This window comes from Pongo pygmaeus, chromosome 10, assembly GCF_028885625.2.
Source record: "Pongo pygmaeus isolate AG05252 chromosome 10, NHGRI_mPonPyg2-v2.0_pri, whole genome shotgun sequence".
In the NCBI taxonomy this organism is placed as follows: Eukaryota; Metazoa; Chordata; class Mammalia; order Primates; family Hominidae; genus Pongo; species Pongo pygmaeus.
Window position 1 is genome coordinate 92,101,903 of NC_072383.2, and position 13,947 is coordinate 92,115,849.

Here is a 13,947-nt window from a genome sequence, read left to right on the forward strand (position 1 = left end):
CCCAAATATTGTTATGCAATGCGTGACTGTAATAATAATAATACTTGCCACATAGGTAAAAATACGGTCATTAATGGTGTAGTAAAATGGTAACTGGCATAGTAACACTGTAAATTAAATACAATTTTTAGAAGGTTTTGAGGAGGGAGGTTCAGAACTGTTCTCCATTGATTTGCTTACAAAGATATTTTCATTCTTCACCAAAGGTTTTGGCTGTGAAAACCTTTGCAGAAATAATATTTTAGGAGTTTTTTCCCCCTGTACTGTCAACTGATTTTTAGTAAGCATATGATTTTCTGTATGTATCATCCAATTGATTTAAAAATGAATCAGTGAATGTATTTATTGATCGACTGCCTCACTTCACAAAGGAATGTGAGGAAGGACACCCAATTTGGCATTCCTGTGTTTCTCTGTATTTGGGTCATGCATTTTTTCTTGCTTTCCAAATTGAAAACGTGGTGGATGCAGTAGATTGGCTTTTAGTATCAGCCCTTTCCTCATTTACTATACCTTTTTGTGTTTCACAAGCTTGAAAGCTACCAACTACATGCTCTAGACATCCTTGCTGCTGATATTTTGCATGTCAAATTGGTCTCACCAATTGCACGCCGCAAAGCAAGATTTGCAGGTGCTGTTTTCATGCTGCTGGCAAATACAGCCGTGGAGACCACGGTTTTTTGCAGCAGTGTTCCAGTGTCCTGTTAATTGTTCTGTCGGTGTTGAGAGGAGGTTGGGGACGAGGCATGGCAACTTCCTGACGCCATCTTCCTGATTGTGGGCAGCAGCCACAATCAGCAATCTTATCTAGGTAGTCATCCATGGATGTTCAGCTCAGCTCTTCTCCAGCCTTTCCAATGATTTCGAATGTCCCCAATCCCCCCTAACGAATGAATCCCTTTCTGACTAGGTGTAGCTAGCTGAGTGCTGCAATGAAATCCTGACTGATTTGTAAACTCTTTGCGGGCAGGAACCCTTGATATAAATAAATGACTTTGCATTTTAATGGAGGGAAGCAGAAGGATAAACAAATGAATAAGTGAAAAGTTTTAATAAGATGGCGATACGTAAAAAATAAAGCTGGTTAATGAGGAGTGCAGGAGATGAGCGCAGCTGTCTTGCCGTTTTAATCAGATAGGTCAGAGACGGCTTCTCTACTAGGGTGACTTTTGACCTGCCTCTCTGTTAGGTCAATTGTGTGCAAGGCCCTGGTGGAGTTACTGTGTTAAAATGCAATGATTCAATTACTCCATTACTTAGATACCCTTTAAGTGACGCTACGGTTGTCCACCTCCCCGCGATTGAATTGTTTACCCACAGTAAACATGGCGGGAAGAGCTTCGATCCGACCCTTAAACGCTCAATAAAAATGGCAACAGCACTTCCTGTGCTTGCCCTCAACAAAGATGGTGTCAACACTTCCTGTTTAGGGGTTTCGCCTTTAACAAAGATGGTGCTTATGGGGCAGGTTCCCTAACAGTCAGGATTCCGGTTGCAGTTTTTCTCCCCCGCCCCAAAGATACGTGGTTGCAGACGTAAGTAACAGGAATCCATCTTTTCTTTGAAAGTCCTGCATTGTAGCGTCTGCGACCTGGGCCCTGCGGGGGCTTCTCCGCCCCGCTAACTTGCTCCGCATTTCCGATCCGGGCCAAGGCTGGGTGGCTGCTGCAGTGCCGGAGGCCCGCTCTCCCCTTGGTGTGCTCTTAAGTTCATTCCCAGCACTCCCTCTTTAGCGGCTCAAGTTGCCGCAGAAACTGCCCGTAGTATTCCTGTTTGATACAAGGGTTTCAGCGGCCGAAGCAGAGACTTTTAAAAAAGTTCCCAATGGGCGCTCACAGCCAAATGTGAACACCTTCCCTCCTCACCTGTCACCTCCTGAACTTTACAGGGTTGTGAGGGGGAGTGTGGGATCGGGTGTCACCTAGCCGTGGTCGTACTGTCCGGGTGTGTCTGAAGCCGCATCTGTCATCCCTGCCTGCCTTCCCGGTCACTTAACCTTCACTGCCTTACACACAACCAAGCCACAGCACACTGGTGCAGGGGTGGTGGAACTGCACCTTCAAATCGTGCCTGGCTACTGACCAGTGCTGGGGTGTGAGCTTTTTTTTAAAGAAAAAAAATCCCATAAAATGTCTCATGCATGTGTGGCCACGACAGTGTTGTGCTGGAGATTCGGAATTTTTAGTGGGAAGGAATGGAGTCTGTGACTGTATATTGTGTAAAGTTTATTGTAGACTGGGCACAAACAACAGTTTTCTTAAAGGTGATGGTGTAGAGGACTTTTAGCGAAAAGAGCCTTAAATTCTGAACCTGCTGATTTCTGTCCTGCACTCCTATTACTGATCAGGTTTTGTAAATACTTGTGATCAAAAAAAGGGCACCTGCGTCCTCCTTGGCAGTTTCTGCCGTGGTGGTGGTGGTGGTGCAGGTCTGATGAGGGCAATGTTAAAATAAAACCACCATTTCTTCTCCAGCATGTTAAAATTAATGCTGCTCTGTAATCCTCAGATAAAAATTGCTTTTTCAGAAGGGTCTCTGACCCACTTTTTTTTTTTTCTTTTTCCAAATGTCTTTATTGAATGAGGAATTGAGCTGGGACCCCATTGTGTGAAAAGCAGAAACAGAAAAGATGATTCATCTTCAGTGTTGTTCATTATGTTAGGAAACATTCAAAATTAACTTGGCTTGGCTTAACCAGTGAATTAAATACCATGACCTGGCACTCTGCTATGGTTTAAAGATGTGCTTGACCTGAAGGAACTTACATTGCAGTGACACTGTCTTTAGGGCCACATCAGCATGTCTGTAATTTGAGCTGTGATTTTGGCGCTTTCCAGGGAGAAATGGAGGCCAGAGACAAACAAGTACTCCGCTTACTTCGCCTGGAGCTGGGTGCAGAAGTATTGGTGGAGGGACTGGTTCTTCAGTACCTCTACCAGGAAGGAATCTTGACGGAAAACCATGTTCAAGAAATCAATGCTCAAACCACAGGCCTCCGGAAAACAATGCTCCTGCTGGATATCCTACCTTCCAGGGGCCCTAAAGCATTTGATACATTCCTAGATTCCCTACAGGAGTTTCCCTGGGTCAGGGAGAAGCTGAAGAAGGCAAGGGAAGAAGCCATGACCGACCTGCCTGCAGGTAAGCCTCAGAAAGATCACTCTGAACCAGCTCCAAAATGTTGTAACTATGCCCTTTGCTTTTTTGTTTGTTTATTTGTTTGTTTGTTTTTGAGACAGTCTCGCTCTGTCGCCCAGGCTGGAGTGCAATGGCATGATCTCGGCTCACTGCAACCTCTGCTTCCTGGGTTCAAGCAATTCACTTGCCTCAGCCTCCCGAGTTGTCGGGAATACAGGCATTTGCCACCATGCCCTGCTAAGTTTTGTATTTTTAGTAGAGATGGAGTAGAGATGGGGTTTCATCATGTTGGCCAGGCTGGTCTCGAACTCCTTAACTCAGGTGATCCACCCACCTCAGCCTCCCAAAGTGCTGGGATTACAGATGTGAGCCACCACACCTAGCCAGAACTATGCCCTTTGGATTTGAAGTTGCTATGTAAGGCAGGACAAGGGTCAATGGTTGATGAAAGTGGGTAAGGAGTTGGGACTGAAGGGACATGACGTTGGAGGAATAGGATCAGGAGGTGACATTAGGAAGTGCAGGGAAGGAAGAATGAACCGTGACTGGGAGGTGAGGGAGGGAGCTCAGAGAATGCATTTAGAAATGCTTCCAGGAAACCTGGCATGTCACTTGGGAAGCATGTTCTCATCGAAGAGCCAGGTCATATCTCAGCCGTTGGCATCAGGAGCCATTTGGAAAGTGCAGATGGGAAAGCAGGCATTCGGCCTACTGACAACTGATTTGTGAGGTGCCAGAGCTACCAGCTGGAAAAGGTCAGATTCATGGAGGAGAAGACAGCCTCTAGGAAGGCATGCCCTGCACCTGTCCCCTGGGCTGTCCTATGTGGCCAAAGGGGATTATTTTGAAGGCTGACTTAGTTTGTTTTTAAAGGTTATTCGTTTAAAGTATCCTTTTTAGTTTAGCTTTGTTCAGACGCTGGAGTATTTAATTTTGCAAAGAGCAATAGTTTGGGGAGGGTCTCAGTTTAATTTGAAGGAGAATTGGAAGCTGGAGAAGAGAGAAACAGTTCTGGTTCTGTTAGCCTGGCTTGTAGCAGGAAGAAGATGTGATATGCAAACAGGAAGAAGATGTGATATGGAAACACTTGCTTCTTCTTAACCTCCCTTGACTCTGTTTTACAAAGACAGAGGGGCAGAGAGCTGAACTGGGAAAAATTAAAAATTGAAAAAAAAAAGTAATTGAAAGTTGGCTTGCAAATTTTTAACAAAGTTAGAGAATCAAGGTTCTCTGGGGTTTCTGATAAGAGTGATAGAACTATTCAGGTTCAGTGGGCCCCAGACTTCGTGGTAGCTATTTTTTAAATACTGGTTAAAAAAAAAAGAATACTGATAATAAGACCACTTTTACTATTTTTGCTCCATGGACCTCATATTTTGACATATGTCTGAATACCTGATCAGCATGACATAGCCAGCTAACTTTAGGAAGACCTGGTAAGATCCCAGTGGAAAAAGCAAAACTATTTTCATTCCTAGTCTGGGCTCGTTACAGGTAAATGTATCTTTAGGCTTTTTGAAATACTAGAAATAGCTGGCTTTTGAGGACCACTGGAATTCACTGCTTGGATTGTCCTTACAAAATTAAATACTCCACATGTCTGAACAAAATGTATCTAGATGTTTTTATGACTTTATTGAAAGCAGAATAGATAACATACAGTTGGAGAAATGTTAACAAATTATTGGTGTTTTCCTGATATTTGACTTAGAGGTTTCTGCTGGCATCATATAGTTGGAAACAACAAAACAGGTGAACTGAAAGCCTTTCACTATCAAAATACTGAATTTAATTTTATGGTCATTTTGGGTGATACAAATCATGCTGTTGTATGTCATTCGTAGAGGTATAATACCATTTTTTTTTTTTTTTTGAGACGGAGTTTCACTCTTGTTGCCCAGGCTGGAGTACAATGGCGCGATCTTGGCTCTCCGCAACCTCTGCCTCCCGGATTTAAGCAATTCTTCTGCCTTAGCCTCCCGAGTAGCTGGGATTACAGGCATGTGCCACCACACCCGGCTAATTTTGTGTTTTTAGTAGAGACGGGGTTTCTCCATGTTGGTCTGGCTGGTCTCAAACTCCCGACCTCAGGTGATCTGCCCACCTCGGCCTCCCAAAGTGCTGGGATTACAGGCATGAGCCACCATGCTTGGCCATAACCCCATTATTTCTTCAGATTCATTCAGAGAGTTAGAAAGAATTAAGGCACTTTTTACAAAATGATGAAAGTTACAGAGAAGCTGAGGAAAAATAGCTTTTTAAAAAAGCAAACAGAATGAAGCAGTACATAATGGGAAAAAAACTGAGCATATCTGTGTAGAAGTTTAGAAAAATAAGGTTTTTCTCAAGGTTTGTTAATTCTGTAGAAGGTTGGCTCTGGAACAAATTCATACAGTCATCTTAATTGTTTTACTTTTTACTGAGTAACACTGCTATTGAAAAAAACATTCTGAAGTGAGGGTTTGATTTATATATGTCTTTGAATACCTTCCACAGTGACAATCACATAAACTCTTTTGAAAAAGACTTGTATTTATTAAATATTGACTATTTTTAAATAATATTAAAAAATATAAGTAGGATATGGAGAATAATGGTACAGCAAACACCTGTCTCCTCATCACTCAGTTTAAGAAAAATAATATTACGATTGCCTTTAAAAACCCCGGGCACTCCTTCCCAATCTTGTCTCATTCCCAACCCCCACTAGGTAAAAAGCCCTGAATTGGGGGTTTATCATTCATTCACTTCTTCACTTTATAGTTTCCTATCTCCTAAAAATCACTTTTAAAATCTTCATATGTTTTTGAAAATCCTGTATACCATAAGTTCTAGAGGTGTGTGTGTGTGTATATATATATAGAGAGAGATATATAAATATGTATATATAGAGAGATATGTATGTTTTTTATGTGTGTGGGAAGGAAAGGGTGGAAGAAATGGAAGAAATGATGCATTTAAACTTGATAGTTAACACCTTCTCTTGTTTCAGATCTTAAAATATTTTTTACATGTTTAAAGTAATTTAATTGGTGGCAATATTTTAATTCTAAAATTAAATTGGGATTTACTGAATTGGAAACCTAGGTTTTTCCTTTGTAAATCCTGGGAAGAGTATCAGAGTTGAAATCCCTTCAATTTAACTTCCCTATAAAAAAGAAATCCAGAACCTACTGCCTAAGACCTCGGTGCTTCTCCAGTGTTGTAATAGAGTAATTTTAGTAAGATTTAAAATAGTCCACTTAAATTTTTGTAAAGATATCTTTGAGTTTTGAGGATCTAGACTATAGGAGAATGTGTGTACACATTAACCTCTTAATGTATGTACACATTAAACTCTTCTTACCTTTTCCTCATTTTGATCATACTTATTAATTAATTTGTATGGATTCGGTAGTCTTCTCTTGGGAGGCCTTGAGAACAAATGGGAAGGAATGGCCTTTTTTAGCCAAGAGGTTGATCCTTCTCTAAGAATGAACTGATTTTATCTTATTAAGGTTTTCTTGTGTTGGTCTTCCCAGAGATGCTTGGTTTCCCCTTTATTGGTTTGTTGTTTTAATTTTTGTTGTTTCACTTGTAAATTTTGAGCTGTCTCAGAGGCTTTATTTTGGTGATTGATCCTGGTTAGTTGCTTTTTACTTATGTGCTGGATGTAATTTTTTTAGAGAATTGAGCTGTATCTTGTTCTTCTCTGCCCTTCTGAACCCCACCCCCATCAAATCTCAAAACATACAAAAACACCCTAAACCTTTTGATTCTCTCAGAATCTGCCTCGGTGACTAGTCTCCCAATCTCTGTTAGGGGGAAAAAAAAAAAGGTCTAAGTTGTTAAAGTTGTTAATGGATCATTGGTTTTGTGTTTTTCTCACCCTGTAAGGACTCTTACCTTTTAAAAGAAGAATTCTGGTGATAAAATGACTTAATCCACCTTGGCACTGTGGAGAGAACACTTCATGGTTTGTCTCTCTGGCCAAGGTCACATACTAGACATTAGATCAGCTGGAAATCCTCTCTGGGCTCCTGTCAGGTCATTTAGGAGATAGGGACAGTGCTGTGTCTGGGTGAAGGCAGCCTGTGCCTGCCTGCCTGGCTTCTCACTGCTTATGGGGCCTGTTGGCACTGACAAGCTCCCTCCAGTGCCTGAGCTAATCTGGATCTGGAAAGGAGGTTGATGGCAGCCCAGCCTCCCCATCTGGTGGGACTCAGCGCAAATCACGGTGGGAGTGACTCCTGGGCCACAGGACCCCCTGTTCCACTGTGTTGGCCCTGGCTGTGGGTCTGGGTGTCTGCCATGATTCTCTGCCTTTTGCCCCACTCTTCCTTTAAGCTTAGGAGTGTTTTTGTTTTTCTCTCCTCTGTTGGTTTGATTCATGCTTTATGTATTCTTAGCCATGGTGAAAGTGAAGAACAGAGCTCTGGGAACACAGCTCAGTGCCTCCGGCATCAGTATTGGATGTCTCAACTCTTGAGCCTGTTGGAATGAATGGCTGTCCCTAAGCTGACACTTGCTTCCATCTTCTCTGGGCTTGATCTTGTCCTCCCCATAGACTCTGTGCCCTGGACTCCCTGGCTGCTCTTACAGCAGCAGTGCGCAGGACTGGCTAGTCCGTTTCCCTTCTACCTGTGGGCTCCAGGGCTCTGCCTGCCCCTTGTGGCGCCAGCCTTGAGCGACGACACAGAACCACACCTGCTGCCCTCCTGAGATACACTCTAGCTCTGAGTTGCATACTTGGATGCATCTGAAGTCACTGAGCTCTTAATGGCAGATATTTTAGATATTGTGATGGGTTTATTAGAGAGGTTTCTAGCTTGGGATTCTTTTCATAGGTTCCTCCAATCATACCATGTAATTGACCTTGCTCTGCATGTAAGTTCAGTGTTGATCTCAGTGTATCTAGCTTGCAGTCTATCCACGTGCTTCCACTGTGGCTGAGTAGTGTTTGCCTAGTGGCGTCCTGTGTACTAGAGTGAGAACAGTGGGTCAGCATCCATAGCAAGACCCTTCCCTCTGGTAAGGGGAGAGTCTGCAGAGGGCCCAGATTTCTGTGTATACTTCCTTCATATACTTCCTAAGGACCTACTGAATGCCAGGTACTGGGTATATAAAGACAAATAGAGGATCTCCAGATCAGCTGAGGGCATTCATGCGTTCGTCCAGCAAATATTTGATGAGTGTTGACCACGTGCTAAACCAGAGGTCCCCAACCTTTTTGGCACTGGGGACTGGTTTTGCGGAAGACAATTTTTCAACCAACGGGGGAGTTGGGGGGAATGATGGTTTCAGGATGAAACTGTTCCACCTTAGATTATTACCAGGCATTAGATTCTCATAAGGAGTGCGCAACCTAGATCCCTGGCATGCGCAGTTCACAATAGGTTCATGCTCCTATGAGAGTCTAATGCCGCTGCTGCTCCGACAGGAGGAGGAGCTCAGGTGGTAACCTCGCTTGCCCTCCACTTACCTTCTGCTCTGCGGCCCGGTTCCTAATAGGCCACGGACTGGTGTGGGGGTTAGGGACCCCTGTGCAAGATAGTAGGTGCTGGAGATATACAGTAAGCAAAACAAAGCCCTTATTTTCATGGAGTTCAATGTGTTCTAGTAGCAGGAGGGGATAAGGGCAGGGACAGATAATAAGCAAATGAATAAATAACACTTGGTGGTGAAGAGCGCTGTGAAGAGAAGCAGTGTGTGTGGTGGCGGGGGTGGCCAGGGAAAGCCTCTCTGATGAGGGGACCTTGGGTAGAGAACTGAGTTTGACCACAGAGTTGATACAGGGAGGAGAGCTTTCAGATAGAGGGGACCACAGATACACAGGAAGTGGAGTGGGAGCCACAGGTGACAATGTGGCTAATAAGACACCTTCCTCCCTGGGATGAATCACATTCCACATTAGCAGAGGCTCAGTGGCTACCGTTTGTTTTGCTTCTCAACATGTGAGATGTGTGTGCAGCCATGATCTTGGGTGGCTCCTAGCATGACTTTAGTTGATCTGTGGATGTGGGATTAAGTAATATTGAATTACATGATGAGAAAGTTATTTCCTTTCTATTTCTGTTTCAGTTCAGATAAGAATGATAAGAGGTCCTCATGCTTAAAGCCTTCTGTGGGCAACAGTATTTAGCTAGAATCTAGTTGTATTGCTTTTTTTGTGTCAACTTAATGGGTTCCTTCCATTTATGGCAAGCAAAACTTTTCTATTTATGAAGTTCCTTTTAAAAATACATGACTTTTAGAGAGTAGAATTGTGGTTATTAGAGACTGGGAAGGGTATGAGGGAGGCAGGGATAGGGGAGGTTGGTTAATGGATACAAAATTACAGCTAGATGGGTGGAATAAGTTCTAATGTCCTAGCACTGTGAATATGGTTAACAGGGTGAATATGGTTAACAGGAATTTTTTTTTTTTTTTCTTTTTTTTTAACTTTTATTTTGAGTTCAGGGATACATGTACAGGTTTGTTACAAAGGCAAACTTGTGACACAGATGTTTGTTGTACAGATTATTTCATCACCCATGTATTAAGCCTAGTACCCACTAGTTATTTTTCCTGATCCTCTCCCTCCTCTTACCCTCCTCTCTCCAACAGGCCCTAGTGTGTACTGTTCCCCACCATGTCTCCATGTGTTCTCATCATTTAGCTCCCACTTATAAGTAAGAACATGCAGTATTTGGTTTTCTGTTCTTGGGTTAGCTTGCTAAGGATAATGACCTCCAGCTGCATCCATGTCCCTGCAAAGGGCATGATCTCATTCCTTTTTATGGTGGCATACTATTCCATGGTGTATATGTATCACATTTTCTTTATCCAGTCTACCATTGATGGACATTTAGGTTGATTCCATGTCTTTGCTATTGTGAATAATGATGCAATGAGCATACAAGTACATGTAACCTTGTAATAGAACATTACTGGATGTATACCCAAAGAAATATAAATTATATAACTATTATATAATTCTATAATATTCATACTTTTATATTATATTATTTATATTCCTTAGAGTATATACCCAGCAATGGGATTGCTGGGTCAAATGGTATTTCTGTCTTTTTTTTTTTTTAATGTTTTTTTCTTTTATTATTATTATTATTATCATTATTATACTTTAGGTTTTATGGTACATGTGCGCAATGTGCAGGTAAGTTACATATGTATACATGTGCCATGCTGGTGCGCTGCACCCACCAACTCGTCATCTAGCATTAGGTATATCTCCCAATGCTATCCCTCCCCCCTCCCCCCACCCCACAACAGTCCCCAAAGTCTGATGTTCCCCTTCCGGTTAACAGGAATTTATTATGTGTTTTCAAAATGCTGGAAGAGAGGATTTTGAATATTCCCAACACAAAGAAAGAATAAATGTTTGACATGATGGATATACTAATTGCCCTTATTTGATCATTACACATTGTATGCATGTATTGAAATATCACCGTTCATCCCATAAATATATACAATTTTTATGTATCAACCAAAAATAAAAAGAAAAATGTTACATAGGAATATTGAATAGGAAATAAGATTGAAAGTATACCAAATTATTTAGGAAAAAACCATTACTTACATTTAAGTAGAAATGTGTCAACATAAAGGAGACTATAAAAAAATAGGCCAGGCACAGTGGCTCACACCTGTAATCCCAGCACTTTGGGAGGCCGAGGCGGGCGGATCACCTGAGGTCAGGAGTTTGAGACCAACCTGGCCAACATGGTGAGACCCCCATCTCTACTTAAAATGCAAAAGTTAGCCGGGCGTGGTGGCAGGCGCCTATAATCCCAGCTACTCGGGAGGCTGAGGCAGGAGAATCGCTTGAACCCGGGAGGTGGAGGTTGTAGTGAGCCGAGATCGCACCATTGCACTCCAGCCTGGGGGACAAGAGTGAAACTTCGTCTAAAAAAAAAAAAACAAAACCAACGGAAATAATGGTCGGGTGTGGTGGCTCATGTCTGTAATCCCTACACTTTGGGAGGCTGAGGCAGGTGAATCACTTGAGGTCAGGAGTTTGAGACCAGCCTGGCCAACATGGTGGAACCCCATTTTTACTAAAAATACAAAAAAATTAACCAGGTGTGGTGGCAGGCACCTGTAATCCCAGCTAGTCGGGAGGCTGAGGCAGGAGAATTGCTTGAACTCAGGAGGTGGAGGTTGCAGTGAGCCAAGATTGTGCCACTGCACTCCAGCCTGGGCAACAGAGTGAGACTCCATCCCCACCCCCCCCCCCCAAAAAAAAGAAAAGAAAATAATAATGGTGTGAGGATGTGGCCAAAAGTTGCTTTTCATCATATATTTTTTTAATTTAAAAAGAAAGACAGGCATTTGGGGGAGGAGCCATCACCTGGCTGGCATAGTTAAAGCAGGAAGGTTCCAGTTCTAGTATAGATGGAAGATAGAGCTGTTTTCATGATGCTTCACAGTTTTGCTCTTTCAATTTATGCCCAGTGATAGGAATTAGTTAAATTAACTAGAATTTCAAAATTCATAAGTTCTCTAAATTTTAAACACATTTACTTGCTAGTGAAACAAAGTCAGCAAGATGGAGCCATATCCTGGTATTATGAATTTTAGAACTGGGTGGGACTGACAGGTCATCTAATTTTTCTCTGAGAAAACAGAGGCCTAGGGAGATTAAGTCAACTTGCCCATGATCACACAGCTAGTTAATGTAATTTATTACTGGGACTAGAATCCAGGCTTTGCAACTCTTGATTTAGGACTTTTTCTGCTGCGCAATCTTGGCTTCCCACTGAGTTTGAAATGGAATTGTATTATGCTGCAGTGTTAATAATTGAAAGAGGCTTTTTAAAAATTGTACTAATGCATTTTTTTTTTTCATTTTAAGAGGAGAATTTCCAAGGGCCTTTAGAGGTATGCTGGAATGAGATTTTACTAAAATATTTTATTTTTATGAATGCTAATTTTAATCATTTAAAAGGAAATGATGATCGTTCAGTACTGCATTTTATCAGAAGATTTTTTTCTTCCTACCTCTGCAAGGCTGACATAAAGGAAAAGCGGAAGACTTTCATCGAGTATTTATGGGACTGATGAAATAATGCATCTGTTGGCAGCTAATTGCAGGTCTTTCTAGGAATAGCAAACATGTGACAGGTCTTGCCCCAGCAGAGATGCCTCCATTTCACTTTAAAACATGGATTTGGTATTCTTTTCACTTAGAAATTCTGGCTATGCCTTGTTTTCTCCCTTCTGTGGATGTATAGACCGTTCGGCTGCATCAGACACTGTATTGACCATCAGGGTTGATTTAACTCAGTGTTTCTCAGCTGTGGCTATGCTTTGGCATCACCTGGGGAGCTTTTACAAAACTACTGATGCCCAGGCTCTACTCCAGGTGAATCCATTACACAATCTCTGGAGGGTGGGGTCTGGGCAATGGGATGTTAAAGGCACACACGGGCATGCCCATGTGTAAGTCAGGCACACGTACAAATGCTTCCCGAGGTCATCTTAAATTGCAGCCAGGGTTGAGAACCTTGAGCTCTGACCAGCTGGTTAGGAGCGTGCCTCCTTCCTCACTCACTGCTTCCAAGTCCTGGCTTCCCAAAGCTGTGTACTTGCTTGAAGCATTGTTCTTATTTTCAGGTAGCACCAGATGGAAGGGTGGTAGGAATCAGGGTGTAGAGGGATATTAGTTCGCAAATCCTTTTATTCCTTGAATTTCCTGAGCATTGTTGCTCAAGAATGTTCCACAATCTCAGACCCCATACAGGGGGTGATGCTACTACCAACATTAAAATCCATTAGAGCTCTGTGGGGATATATAGGCTACACACATGAAGCAAAAATTGGAGGAGTTTGAATTGCTAGTGAATTTGAATTTGGGAATTATTTTTATTGCTATTCACATCGTTTGGTACAGTCATTACAAACTACATGCAGTACCTTGTGCTCTGTAGATCAGGTTATGTCCAAATGGAGACAGAATCTCCTGCTGAAGAACGAGTTGGATGCTTCTCTCAGTTAAAAAGTGAGCTGAAGATGGCTTGAGGATGGAAGAGAGGAGAGACAAATGGCTAGTTGGGAAGAGTGGGACTGGCTTAGTCTGTCAGACTGGCTGTCTGTCTGCTCATGGTCTTTGTTCATAATTAAAAATGAATTTCAGGCCAGGTGCATTGGCTCACGCCTGTAATTCCAACAGTTTGGGAGACCAAGGTGGGAGGATCACAGGAGGTCAGGAGTTCAAGACCAGCCTGGGCAACATGGCAAAACCCTGTTTCTACTAAAAATACAAAAAGTAGCTGGGCATGATGGCACACGCCTGTCATCCCAGCTGCTTGGGTGGCTGAGGCACAAGAATCACTTGAACCCAGGAGGCAGAGGTTGCAATGAGTCGAGAGCACACTCCATCCTGGGTGACAGAGTGAGACCCTGTCTCAAAAAAAAAAAAAAAAAAGCAATCTTTTGTGTCTCACAAAGAACTTCAGATAACATCAGTAAAATAATCATAATAGCTAGTGGGGACTTACTGTCTGCCAGCTATATTGTAAGTCCTTTGTGTTTATTAATTCATTTAATCCTGACAATAACTTGATGAGGGAGGTGGTATTGTTACCGTTTTGAACAGATGCGAAAATGTAAGCACAGAGATAGATGTTAAATAACTTACTTAAAGTCACACAACATAAAGTCAAATTTCACTTCAAGGCCTACTGATTCATATCCTATAAAACCACTTTCTTGGCATTCAGTTTTCTCCTCTTCCTAATTCTGATAACCTGTGGCTGATCCAGAGCCCATCACCCTTGTTCTTCTTCAGAAACTCCCCCACTTCCAGTTTCTTCCAGACACAGC

General features: G+C 42.4%; 1 protein-coding gene across 15 annotated transcripts in view; it reads left to right on the top strand.

The window, feature by feature from the left end:
- Positions 1-1,424: 1,424 nt before the first annotated feature.
- CRADD (CASP2 and RIPK1 domain containing adaptor with death domain) overlaps positions 1,425-13,947 on the top strand; it is a 229,191-nt gene continuing 216,668 nt past the window's right edge. For 6 of the 15 annotated variants that reach the window (XR_010122661.1, XR_008493055.1, XM_054445254.1 and 3 more), the window contains exons 1-2: positions 1,429-1,535; positions 2,838-3,141. Coding sequence is in view for 10 of the 15 variants with exons in the window: in XM_054445254.1 (XP_054301229.1) it covers positions 2,844-3,141 (298 nt within the window). In the remaining 5 variants the exon portion in view is untranslated. Of the gene's footprint in view, positions 1,696-2,837; positions 3,142-13,947 lie in introns of all 15 variants that reach the window. The other 9 variants (XR_010122660.1, XR_010122658.1, XR_010122659.1 and 6 more) reach the window with 6 other exon arrangements.